The sequence below is a fragment of the Lodderomyces elongisporus genome, chromosome 3 (genome assembly GCF_030384665.1).
Source record: "Lodderomyces elongisporus chromosome 3, complete sequence".
Taxonomy (NCBI): Eukaryota; Fungi; Ascomycota; class Pichiomycetes; order Serinales; family Debaryomycetaceae; genus Lodderomyces; species Lodderomyces elongisporus.
The window spans coordinates 54,531-66,620 of record NC_083675.1 but is presented as its reverse complement, the minus strand read 5'-3'; the positions used below and the strand labels follow the sequence as shown (position 1 = coordinate 66,620).

The following is a 12,090-nucleotide window of genomic DNA, read 5'->3' as shown; positions in this document are numbered from 1 at the left end:
AGTTTTTTATTCAAATAAGGTGTATAAATTGTCTCTAGGTAATATCCTTACGTTCTTTCCCAACTCAAGGTCCTCGCGTTCCTGTTGTATGCTTATACAGTCATTTGTTGCAAGTGCCAACATTTCGAAAAAGCACTTTGCAGCTTCTCTTCTTGGATTAATGGTATTTTTCTTTTTTGCGCCAAGGGGATGCATAGCTTTTGAATCCGCCTCCATCAATGATTGGAATGTGACAATGTCATTGTTGGACTTCCTGAATTGATCCTGCAATTCATTCACAACTTGACGTGTACTTTTAGCGGTTTTCGAAAATTCATGTTCAACTGATTTTCCTTTTACCTTCTCATCCACTTCCTCGTCCTCATCCTCTTCCTCGTTGTCGTTTTCCTCATCTGTAGCTGACTCGTCGCTGCTGTCAACATCTATGGAGAGGTCAAGGTCCAGTGACAGGTCAGAACTGGTATCTGTCCCCATCAATGACGATGTATCATCTTCATCAGAGTTCTCTCCCTCATCGCCTGAATCGCCTTCTTTTCTCTCTTGTTCGCGACGTGCAAGTGCAGCACAAGTTAATTGCAACTCTGTGTCGAGATTCCAAAGCTTCCGCCTCTTGGCAAAAACTGGTTGTGCTAGTTCTTGTACTAGTTTCAATTTTTCACTTTCTGATAATTTGAGAGTGATGTATTTTTCTTTTCCAAATCCATCCATCAAATTCTCTTGATTTTCTTGAAGAACTTGCATTGGAACACCTTGCATACTCTCTTCGGAGTCCACCACTAGTTTCCTGTTTGGCACAATCAACTCACCTTCGTCGGTGATTCTCGTTCGCTTTTGTCTTTGTCTCTGTCTTGGTGCTGGTTGTTGTTGTTGCTGTTGTTGATCTACGCTAGATTGATTCATTGACGGCAGCAATGCTGAATTAGGTGCGTTGCCTTCTCCGTGTCTTGCGTTTAAATCCTCTTCTAAGAGGTTATCCATACTGAGAATAGGCTGACCAGCATCAAGTTCGAAAATATTTCTTGACTTGTTCAATTCCGCCATAAAGCTGGTTTCGGTCTCGTCACCAAGAAATGACGCGTTTCTTCCCTGTTCGATTGAACGGTCGTCTTCAATTTCATCAAAGTTCAAGTCAAAGTCCAAATCCATATCATTTAACGAGTGATGCGACACGTTATCGTCGTTGGCATTATTTGCAATGTTGTTGTTACCGCGCGTGTTTCTACCGTACTCTATGGATTGATCAAATTCCATCATCAGTGAGTCGCCATTTGATTCTTGATTAAGATCGTTAAACACACTTGTGAGATTGGTGTTCGCGCCCGGCTCATCCAACACCAAATCCTCTTGAAAAAAAAGGTCAAATGCCGAGATTTGATCTTTTAAAGTGATGGAATCCAAATCTGCCAAGGTGGTTTGTTGTGCTGGAACATTAATTCGATTCGATGCAAAGTCCGAGCCCAATTGTACTCCACTTGATAATCTAAACGAGGCTTTGAGTTTGTATAGAATATCATGGACATCGTCTAGTAAATACTTGGTCTTTCTTGAATAAATCTTGACAATGCCTAGAAGCAATTGGCCGGAAAGTCTAAGGGTGATTGAGTCTTTCCCTTCTGGTTCATTAACGCGTGATTGCGAACACGATGAAATGATTTTTGGGGGCCCGCTGATCTGATGATCACGAATATACTCTGTGGATTGTACAATGTCTGTTCCTAGCAATTGCTGTTTCGTGAGCTTTTTGTCATAGTTTGCTGCAAGCCATATATTACCCAATGGTCCTTGGTTTAGAAGTTCAGTGCTGGTAAGCATTATGATGTATGGTTCAATGTAAGCTCTGGTGATACAAAATTTAACGAGTGACAATTTTCTATGAAGAGTGATGAAAAGGAAGGATGAAATTAAGGTCAAGAGTTAGAATGAAACGAATGTTTTTTTTAAAAAATTGTAGATTTTTAAAAGATAGAAAAAGAAAGAAGAAACAAAGAAGAAAAAGAAGAAAAGGGAAAAGGGAAAAGAAGAAAAAAAAGGAATGACACTGACTTCAATATGACTTTTAGTAAATGTGATTGTGATTCTTTGTTCCAATACCTTTATCTTTTTTTTTATTTTTATTATTTTGGAGGAATAGTCGTTTTTGAGCAACTTTGTATTGAAAAACAGATTTTCCCCCTTCGTGTTTTGGGTTCTTCTGTTTACATTAACGGATGAAAAACCGCGTTTTTCCTTTTCGTTTCTTTCCTCCTCTTCTTCTTCTTCTTCTTCAGCTTTTTTTACCTTTAAAAATAAAAATTACGCGCTTGTAAAAGAAAAATTTGTGTGGTAGCGCTTTTTTTGTGAAACATCTGCCAACCATTTTTGCGTTATAACTTTGCTTTCCTTTCTTAAGTTATCAAGGGTGACTTTTATAGAAAGTAAGAAAACAAAATAATAAAGCCCCATATTATCTAAAGATTCAGACACTGATTGCTTTTAGTCGTAATTATGTAAGTGTGAGTTTGTATGAGGAAATGAACAGTTGTTGAAGCAATGTGTTTATTGAATCAATTCTTGTGTCAATTGAACAGTATTTGAGTTGTTGTGGTATTCACAAAACAGTTTAAGACTAATAAACTGTGGTCATGAAAAGTTGACCAAAAAAAGAGTACCTGTCAAAACTCTGCATTATTCAGTGGCAAATGAAACTAAATGATTTCTCAAATGTTGGTACTCTTTCTTACTTTTTGAAAAATGATATTTACTTCTTGACATTGTGATGAAATGGAATGTAATATATGTGTAGTACAATTTTGGTTGTAAATTTGGTTAAATTTTGGCTTGAATTTGAAAGCATAATATTTGTTGCAAAAAATGTTTTTGAAAGAGGAGAGCTATCCGCTTGACTTTACTCATAGACATACTGATTGATTCTCTTGTGCAATTCTTGCAGTGGTTCCATCTGGTGTTACATCTATATACACATATACATGTATGTATAGGTGTCTTTATTACATCTTCACCATTTTCTATGATCTTTTTTTCCATCCTTCACATGCCTCAAATAGTATGTCTATTTGTTCCTTTATAACTGTATGATTGAAACTAAAGAGAGAGAGACAGAGACAGAGACAGAGAGAGGGAGGGAGGGGAAAAATAAAAGTAAATTAGATAACGGAACCGAAAGAAAAAAAGAAAAAAGAAAAAAGAAAAAAGAAAAAAAAAATAAGAAAGTGAAGTCTCACATTTGGTGAAATCTCCGACTTTATTGTTTCCACGAGCCGTGTCTTGGAAGAAAACCATTTGAACTTCACCACGATTGTTTTCAACCATCTCTTATTCCCTATCCATCACCACCTAAACAAGATTATTATAAAACAACATTTATAAGGTGTATACAACAGCAGTATACCAACACAATGTCAGCAAATTTACAGACTAAACTTGATTCTGCATTCAATGACATTCTACGAACTGCCGGTTTCATCTTTGAAATCATCAACAACAATGAAAAGCAAAACCGACTAATCACGGGACCAAACAACCAGCTTATTCAACCTACGATTATCCAACAATTGACTAACCATATAAACAAGTTTGATGACATTTTAGACGAAACGGTATTTAAATTCAATGATGCTAAATGGTGTATCGACACTATGATTGAGAATAAACAAAAACAACAGGAGATGAAAATCAAAGAGGAATTGGAAAGGCAAAGGAGAGAAGCAGAGGAAGCAAAGCGATTGAAAGAAGAGGCCGAGGCAAAAAAGAAAGCTGAGGCTGAAGCAGCTGCAAAGGCTAAGCTTGAGGCAGAAGCTAGAGCCAAGGCAGAAGCTGAGGCAAAAGCTCAAGCAGAAAAGGAAAAAGCTGAAGCAGAGCGACTAAAGAAAGAAGAAGAGGAAAGAGAAGCGGCTCGAAGGGCAAAGGAAGAGAAAGAGGAGGAGGAAAGAAGGAACCGAGAAGCCATTTCCCAGCAGCAACAACAACAACAGCAACAGCAGCAACAACAAGATTTGGGACAATCACTACAGTCGAACCAATATAATAATTTCGATGACTTTATTGGCTTTGACATGAATGACTTACAAGGAGTTGGAAACGATGATGGAAATCAAAATGACGACTTTTTATCATCAATCAACTACAACGACTTGAATCTAGATATGCCTATGGGGAGTAGCGGCATTGGAGGTAGCGGAGGCAATGGTGGTGAAGCTGTGCAAAATGGCGGAAACAATGTTTTTGATGACATGGATATTGATAATGACATGAATTTTTCACAACAACAAACTGATGATTTGTTCAAAACGCCTGCGGATGACCCTATATCCAAAACCACGGGCGAAGCTACAAGTTCTGGTGCTGGTGCTGGTGCCAATGCCGGTGCAAATGTTAGTAATAATATCAATAATAATAACAATAATAACAACAACAGCAGCAACAATAGTAATACAACCAACACCGCTGCCGCCAACAACAACAACAATAACAATAGTACCAAAAACAGTGAGCAAAAGAATGGAGGAGGCCAACCTGCAGCTCAGAACGACAATCTTGAAGAAATGGACTTGGACATGAATAATCTTTTGGGTAATGATGAGCTGATCCTCGATGGATTAAACATGAGCTTATTGGATGCCGGACTCGAAGGCGAGGACGATTCTAGTAATATGAATATGAACCAAATGGGTGATGAGTTTGATGTTGACAACTTTTTGAATCAATTTAGTAGTTAGTATATGTAGTATATAAATTTATACAAGTTTGAGTTTGAATTTGAGTTTGAGTTTGAAGATATTACCTATTTAGGAAGTCTAGAATGGTAAGCCAATTATATTTCAGTAAGTCTCTAAGTAGATATACTGCATATAATCCACACTGTTTTCCCTGTTCGCATTTTGGTAGAGTTTAGATTATTTCCCACATTCATTTCTTCAGTGGGAGCTACCAAGTTTGTTTCTTTAACTGAAAATTATTGCAAGAGGATCCAACAAGTGAGAAACAGCGACCGAGTTTGAAGCAAAAGAGGTTGTTGGTACAAAGATCATCGTCATAACCGTCACTACTGCTACAACAACAACAACATATACATACAATGTTTAGACAATCATTCCGTCAAGTTGCAAAGCAATCTTTAACTGCTGTTAGAAGATCATACGCCACTGAGGCTGCTGCATCAGATGCCTTGAAATTGTCGTTGGCATTACCATACCAAACCCTTTACTCCGACCAAGATGTTCAACAAGTCAACTTGCCATCCGTCAACGGTGACTTGGGTATTTTGGCCAACCACATTCCAGTTGTTGAACAATTGAGACCAGGTTTGCTTGAGGTTATTTTGAAGAATGGTGAATCTGAACAATATTTCGTAAGTGGAGGCTTGGCAATGGTTCAACCAGGTAACAAATTGACCATCAGCGCAATCGAAGCATTCAAGCCAGAAGACTTTGATGTTAATGCTGTCAAGAACATGATCTCGGACGCACAAAAGAGAGCCGAATCAGGAGATGAAAAAGTTGCTGCTGAAGCCAGCATCGAATTGGAAGTCTTGGAAGCTTTACAACACGTTGCTAAATAAACAACTTAGAGGCAGAGATAATGGTGCACGAGGATGAAAAAAAATTCAAATATTTGACTGGATAGAGGTATAGCTTTCTTTTCTTTTCTTTTCTTTTTATTTCCTTTGCTTCTTTCATCACCATTTTTCAGTGTTTGAGGAAACACAAGATGGAAGAAGAAGAAGAAGAAATAGAAGAAAAAAAACAATACATATAAGTAAAGACAAAGCTGAATATTTGTAGGTTTTTGTTAACGTAGTTGAATCTTTGCAGTCCACGGAGCTTTGGTTCTCCACAAAGTAAGCAAGAAAGATAGGTTAACAAAACACAAGTCATACCATGGCTCTTTCAATCTATTTTTATTTAATTTGAACCGTGTGTATGTTATTTCTTTTCAATTCTTTCTGATTCTTCTCTTCTCTATTCTTCAACTTTTATTTCTTTTAGACAATTGACCTGAAAATTATAAAATACACGAGCCATTTTTTTAGTTTTGACTTTCCTCAAGACAAGTATATTGGACTTGCAACTTTTGTTTTTGCAAATACTTTAAAAATATAAAAAATAAGATGGAAAATTTACAGACAACAGAAAACAAAATAAGTAACAGGGACTTATTAAAAAAAGTAAACCGACAAAGAGGTTGAGCGGTTAATGCAGTATGTAAGTAATCACAAGCATAAAACTCTGAAGACAGGATTAGAAAACAAAAAAAAACAAAACAAAACAATCGTATGTCGCAAATGAACCCAGTTAACGGAAGAATTTAAGGAGGAATTCGTGGAAGAATATGATCGAAGTTTAGCAAGAGAGTTTTTCGGAACGAGAATTGTGCTGAGAGATTTTAGTACTCCATACTACACTACCTTATAGCTCCCTCCTCCTCCTCCTCCACCACCAACTTCCTTCTATCTCCCCCACCTCACTCTTTATTAACATACTTTTTTATTATACTCTCTTGAAAGAAAAAAAAAAAAACAACAAATTACACATACACAATACGTATGCGTATACATAGGTAGGCACGTATGTACGCAAGCACACATTTTATGCAAACAAGATTAGAACTTGAGCAATCATTAATCATTTGTTTTTGCAATATAAATATGACAAACTATCACCCAACACTTGCAGTCCCCCCTTACTGATAAATCATATCAATGTTTTGTCCAAAATTTTAAGATTTAAATTTATCCTTCTTCCTTCTTTTATTTTCAATATATATATATATTTATAAATTCCTTTTCTTCTTCAAACCTTGTTTTGAACCTCACATATACATTATACACATCTAAATGTCAGGAAATCCTTCTTTGGTACTTAAAAAAGTAGACGATATTGTCTTTGAAGACTTGGCTGTGCCCAAGATTGAGCATCCTACAGATGTTATTGTCCAAGTCAAGAAAACAGGAATCTGTGGTTCCGATATCCACTACTATGCACATGGTAAAATCGGCGCTTTCAAATTGACCAAGCCAATGGTGTTGGGACACGAGTCTTCGGGAGTGGTTCACGAAGTTGGTGAAGGTGTAAAGAATTTGAAAAAAGGCGATAGGGTTGCAATTGAACCCGGTGTTCCCTCAAGATACAGTGAAGCTTACAAATCCGGTAAATACGAAATTGACCCCGATATGTGTTTTGCTGCAACTCCCGAATCCGACCCAAAGAAGCCCAATCCACCTGGTACTTTATGTAAGTACTACAAGTCACCCGAAGATTTCTTGTACAAATTGCCAGACAATGTTAGTTTGGAGTTGGGTGCCATGGTAGAACCATTGAGTGTTGGTGTTCACGGGATTAGATTGGCCAATTTATCATTTGGCGAGAATGTCATAGTGTTTGGAGGTGGCCCGGTTGGTTTATTGACGGCTGCAGCCGCCAAGATCTTTGGTGCTTTGAACATTATGGTTGTTGATGTTGTTGATGAGAAATTGAAGTTGGCCAAGGAGATTGGCGCCGCCAATTACACTTTTAACTCCAAATCCGGCGGAGCTGAGGATTTGATCAAGGCATTTGATGGTATTAGGCCAGATGTTGTATTGGAATGTACTGGAGCAGAGCCATGCATTAAATTGGCAGTGCAAACTGTTAGAGACGGAGGTAAAGTGGTGCAAATTGGTAATGCAAGCGGCGATGTTTCTTTCCCCATTGTCGAATTTTCCAGCAGGGAATTGACATTGCTTGGTAGTTTCAGATACGGATATGGTGACTATGCTACTTCTATAAAGATTTTGGAGAAAAACTATGCAAATGGCAAAGAAAATGTGCAAGTTGATTTTGAGAAATTGATTACAAATGTATTTCCATGGAAGGAGGCTGTTGAGGCATACGACTTTGTGCGTGCAGGAAAAGCCGTCAAGTGTATTATTGATGGTCCAGAGTAAAGTATTAGGAATAGTTTCTTATATTTTTTTATATATATATAAAATATTTTCAATATTCTTTGGAATACATCAAGTTGTTTTCAAATCATTCAAAAATATTTCATTGTAGTAAAAACACGAAGTAGAATGTTAGATGTAATATAGTTGAAAGCATACGTTGGTGCTTTTGCTTTTGCTTTTGCTTGTGTGAGTTGAGTTGAGTGAGGGAGTGTGTGTGCAAAAGGAAACGCGCTACCATGTCTATAATTTTTCACCTCTTTTCAACTCTCAAATCTACAAACTACAACCAATACAATAGAAATAATACACTTGGTTGATAAATCAACTACCTGACCTTATACCATATTCATTCTTGAATCCCACCCCTTTACAACTATTATCATTATGTCCTCCCTAACGGCTAAGGAAGCATTTGCTAAGCTTCCCCAAAAATTACACAATTTTTTCATCAAGTACCCACCAAGACCGTTTGCTCAATACAAAGATGGCCCTTCCCTCACAACTGATCCAGACATGAACCCTTTCTACCACACTAAGAACCCTGATACTGGAAAATGGCGCGGTGCTCCCATTTCACGTCGAAGATCCGCTGACTTGTTCAAGATGGCCAAAAAGTTTGGTATTGAAGATCTCTTACCACCTGTGCCTAGAAAATTCTACGAAGAGAAATACGACAACAAGAAATGGATGCTTGGTATGACCCATCCTGCTAGTGCGGTAAGCAAACCTGAGATTGAAGAGAAATTGAGAAAACGTGCCGAAGCTATCAAGAATATGGACAAGATTATTGTTGCTGCTAGACCAAGTTACAAGAAATTGCTCAAGAAGCAAAAAGAAAGAGAGCCAAAATGGTTCTAAGACATGTATATAGACAATGGAATAAAATGAAAATTATTCAAACAACAAATTAAATACTCTAAACTTCTATCTACCCTTTTCTCTCTTTTTTTTTAAAAAAAAATATTCATTTCCTCCTGTTATAGCTGTTTTATGTTTGTCATTTCCTTTTCGAAAGTAACTAAAAGGTCAGAACCCCAAAAAAGGATAATAATAACAACAATTTTCCAACTAAGCCGTACGAGATTGAAAGCAGCAGGTCCAGCATTTCACCATTGAATATTAGTCAATACTCTAGAATGTCGTTGCCTTTCTTCTGGCCACCCCATTTTTCTTCAAAGGATTGCACGTCATTCTCTATCTACCTCTGCCTCTGCCTCTTCCTCTTCCACCACGATCTGAACCTCCGCCTCTACCGCCTCTTCGTGACACAGGTTTCGCGCTGGGACCAGCTCCTTGTCCTTTGATTTTAGTCTGCGACTTTTCTAGCACACCATCAATATTTAAATCATCCGGTAGTAATATCTGTCTGATCTGGTTTCCTCTAATGTTTATATATTGAAGCAAAATGGGGTCCTGATATAGTTGTTGCAATTTAACATTCTTCAAATTGAGATTCATCTGAGGGTTTGCAGATAAAAGAGTTCCATTCACAATGTTACCATTCTTCAACTCCACTGTGATGGGCTGGTTTGTAGAATTGGGTACATTCATTAGGAATCGTACCAACTTCATTGTGCACTGGTCGTTTATATATCTTTATAGGTAAGGTAAGGTAAATCACAGGAAAAAGGAAAAAGAAAATAGGAAAAAAGAAAATGAAATGAAAAATCAAATTGTAGGAAGTACAATGCCTGAATGGAATTCTAGGGTTGTTGATATAAGATAAGAGATTATTCAAGGCAAGTGGTTCTGATAGGTATATTTTTCTTTCTTCTTTTCTTTCTTTCTTTCTTTCTTTCTTCTCGTTTTTTATTTTTTATTTTTATCTATTTTCTTTCTCTCTCTCTATTTTTTTTTTCCTTTCGAATGCTTTGAATGCAAAACTTTTGGGGGAATTGATTTCGTTGTTATTTTTCTGACTCTACTAATTTCACACCCAACCCATACCAGGAGCAAGAAACCAATAAAGGAAAAAACCAAAAAAGCAAAAAAGCAAAAATCAAGAAACAATAGAACCTAGAAAACATAAACAAATCAAGAGAGACTAAGTCAGAATCAGACCAAATTTTTTCACAAAGTAGAGCACATGAATAACGCATTGATTGATAACATCAAAAGCATACCGCCCGTGACCCGGTTCTTTACTATATCAACTGTTTTAGCATGTCTCGGTGTCACTTCATTTGAAGCATTTCCAAAACTCTACATCAACCTCAATGCGGTGTTGCAAGACTATGCCCTTGTACGCTATGTGATTCAAAAAGGAAGTACATTTACGATATTGAGAACCATTTCTTTGGTTGTTATTGGATGGTATCGATTTGTTACGTCGTTTTTGGTGCCCTCAGGGATCATGTCACCAAATAGGATCAATGCGTTATTTGACACGTATTTTTTCTACACGTTTTCAAACCACTTGGAGGCCTACGAAGGTAAGTTCAAGGGAAATTTCCCAGATTACTTGTGGTTTATTATCCTTTGTGGTACATGTATTCAAATATCCAATTTGTTCTTGGATGCTGTAGCGGGAGACTACTCACCCGCCACGTATTTCCCACATGAGAATTTATTGGCCTGTTTGACATATGTTTGGTCAAGAAGCTTGAAGAATGCAAGAATTAATTTGCTTGGACTTGTTCCTATCAAGGCATACTACTTGCCTTTGGGAAATTTGATTGTGAAATTGATTTTGGGTGGACCAGTTGCGTTGATTGATACTTTAGTTGGGATCTTGAGTGGTTACTTGTACCTCTGTGTTCAATCCAACACAATGCCATTGTACAATTTATTATCAGGTGCTTATGGCTTTAGAAAAAAGAGAAATGTCGAGGGCCAAAGAGTGGGCTTGACCCATATCGACCAACGCGCCAGTTCAAACCTCCACGACTTTATTGAGGACAGCATATACGACAAGGGTTATCTAAAAGCACCCAAATGGCTCTACTCCTTGTTGTCATATCCATACCACACCTCAGTTCGTACTACGGCGTTTACCACGGCACCTGGAAAAGTGAACCCTGGAATAAGAAGGGCCGTACTGCCACAACAACAAGCTGGACCTCAACATTATCAACAACAACAGCAGCAGCAACAACAACAACATCATCATCATCAATCACAGTCTCACTCGCATTCCCAATCAACAGGAAGCTCTACAGGGTACTCTTGGTTTGGAGAGAGTGACGGCGCGTTTAAAGGCAAGGGCCATAGACTTGGAGGATGAATAATGGAACAATGTGAAGCTGACTGAGAACCTCAACTGCTAGAGTGCTTTGAGTGTTGAATAATTTTTTTAAAAGAAACGGGTAGGTATTGGCAGGCATTTTTGATGTAATTTAAATAGGACTCACTTTGTGTCCACAACTTCAAGGGATTGGAATTTGTGCAAAACCCAAACTCATACCTAAACCCTAGGAGCCAAAAAGAGAAAATAATAATAATAAAACAAATTTTAGTAATGGGGCTAATTTTTGACAAACCAATCTTATTTGGTTTCAGTGTAAAAAGCAGGGTAAACAGAGTAGATAAAAGTCGTCATCTGAATTTGTTTGTCTTCTTTCTTTTTTTTTTTTTTTGTTTACGAAATCGTATAGAAATATTGCTAATACACAATTGTATCTATCACAAATGGTTTAATGTTGTATTGTTCTATTTTTTACTTTAGAAACATTTTGAGACTAAAGCTTTATAATGAAGTCAAATGTTGTCTATATGAAAAGAGTAATCATTAGGTGTAAAGGTATCTAAACTTTTATTGTGCTCAAGGCGAGAGCAATAAGATTAACATTTGACGAAAACAAAGTAAACTTTTAATATTTTTTTTTAATCCAAAATAAAGTTTGGAACAATCTTGAAAAGTGTTTACTGGCCATACAAACTTTCAATTGGCATCAAGAATATATTCTGGTTGATACACCATGAAAAGAAAGAAACAAATAAACGGGTAATCCTTTACAATACTTTGACAGAGTATGTATTAGACAATATATATGTATATATATCGTAACGCATGCTTGCAAGGAAATACTTTATAGTGTGATGATGTGTTAGTTGGCCCTTATTGTTTTTTTTATTCCATACACATCCGGCTTTAAGGAAGCCTTTGTGTAAGTTTGAGTTTTGTAATCAAATAGTAACCTTTGTTACTCTAGTTTCACACGCACACCCCC

At 37.1% G+C, this 12,090-nt stretch overlaps 7 protein-coding genes across 7 annotated transcripts; 5 read left to right on the top strand and 2 right to left on the bottom strand. All coding sequences in view use genetic code 12, as the record gives it.

Annotated features, from left to right (window-relative positions):
- Nucleotides 1–6: 6 nt before the first annotated feature.
- MCD1 (sister chromatid cohesion protein 1) lies at nt 7–1,812 on the bottom strand (the record flags this gene model as incomplete). The annotated part of the gene is made up of 1 exon (XM_001523363.1): nt 7–1,812. One exon carries the CDS (start codon nt 1,810–1,812, stop codon nt 7–9), a length of 1,806 nt encoding a protein of 601 aa, XP_001523413.2.
- A 1,583-nt stretch (nt 1,813–3,395) lies between these two features.
- PVL30_002354 (uncharacterized protein) lies at nt 3,396–4,715 on the top strand (the record flags this gene model as incomplete). The annotated part of the gene is made up of 1 exon (XM_001523362.1): nt 3,396–4,715. One exon carries the CDS (start codon nt 3,396–3,398, stop codon nt 4,713–4,715), a length of 1,320 nt encoding a protein of 439 aa, XP_001523412.2.
- Nucleotides 4,716–5,074: 359 nt separating this feature from the next.
- On the top strand, nt 5,075–5,557 carry ATP16 (delta subunit of the central stalk of mitochondrial F1F0 ATP synthase, atp16; the record flags this gene model as incomplete). The annotated part of the gene is made up of 1 exon (XM_001523361.1): nt 5,075–5,557. The coding sequence occupies one exon, from the start codon at nt 5,075–5,077 to the stop codon at nt 5,555–5,557; it is 483 nt and encodes a 160-aa protein (XP_001523411.1).
- A 1,275-nt stretch (nt 5,558–6,832) lies between these two features.
- Nucleotides 6,833–7,921, top strand: XYL2 (Endo-1,4-beta-xylanase 2; the record flags this gene model as incomplete). The annotated part of the gene is made up of 1 exon (XM_001523360.1): nt 6,833–7,921. One exon carries the CDS (start codon nt 6,833–6,835, stop codon nt 7,919–7,921), a length of 1,089 nt encoding a protein of 362 aa, XP_001523410.1.
- Nucleotides 7,922–8,305: 384 nt separating this feature from the next.
- Nucleotides 8,306–8,779, top strand: MRPL25 (54S ribosomal protein L25, mitochondrial; the record flags this gene model as incomplete). Its single annotated transcript, XM_001523359.1, has 1 exon — nt 8,306–8,779. One exon carries the CDS (start codon nt 8,306–8,308, stop codon nt 8,777–8,779), a length of 474 nt encoding a protein of 157 aa, XP_001523409.1.
- A 336-nt stretch (nt 8,780–9,115) lies between these two features.
- Nucleotides 9,116–9,493, bottom strand: smd1 (Sm snRNP core protein Smd1; the record flags this gene model as incomplete). The annotated part of the gene is made up of 1 exon (XM_001523358.1): nt 9,116–9,493. The coding sequence occupies one exon, from the start codon at nt 9,491–9,493 to the stop codon at nt 9,116–9,118; it is 378 nt and encodes a 125-aa protein (XP_001523408.1).
- Nucleotides 9,494–10,007: 514 nt separating this feature from the next.
- Nucleotides 10,008–11,144, top strand: PVL30_002349 (uncharacterized protein; the record flags this gene model as incomplete). The annotated part of the gene is made up of 1 exon (XM_001523357.1): nt 10,008–11,144. One exon carries the CDS (start codon nt 10,008–10,010, stop codon nt 11,142–11,144), a length of 1,137 nt encoding a protein of 378 aa, XP_001523407.2.
- Between the last annotated feature and the right edge of the window lie 946 nt (nt 11,145–12,090).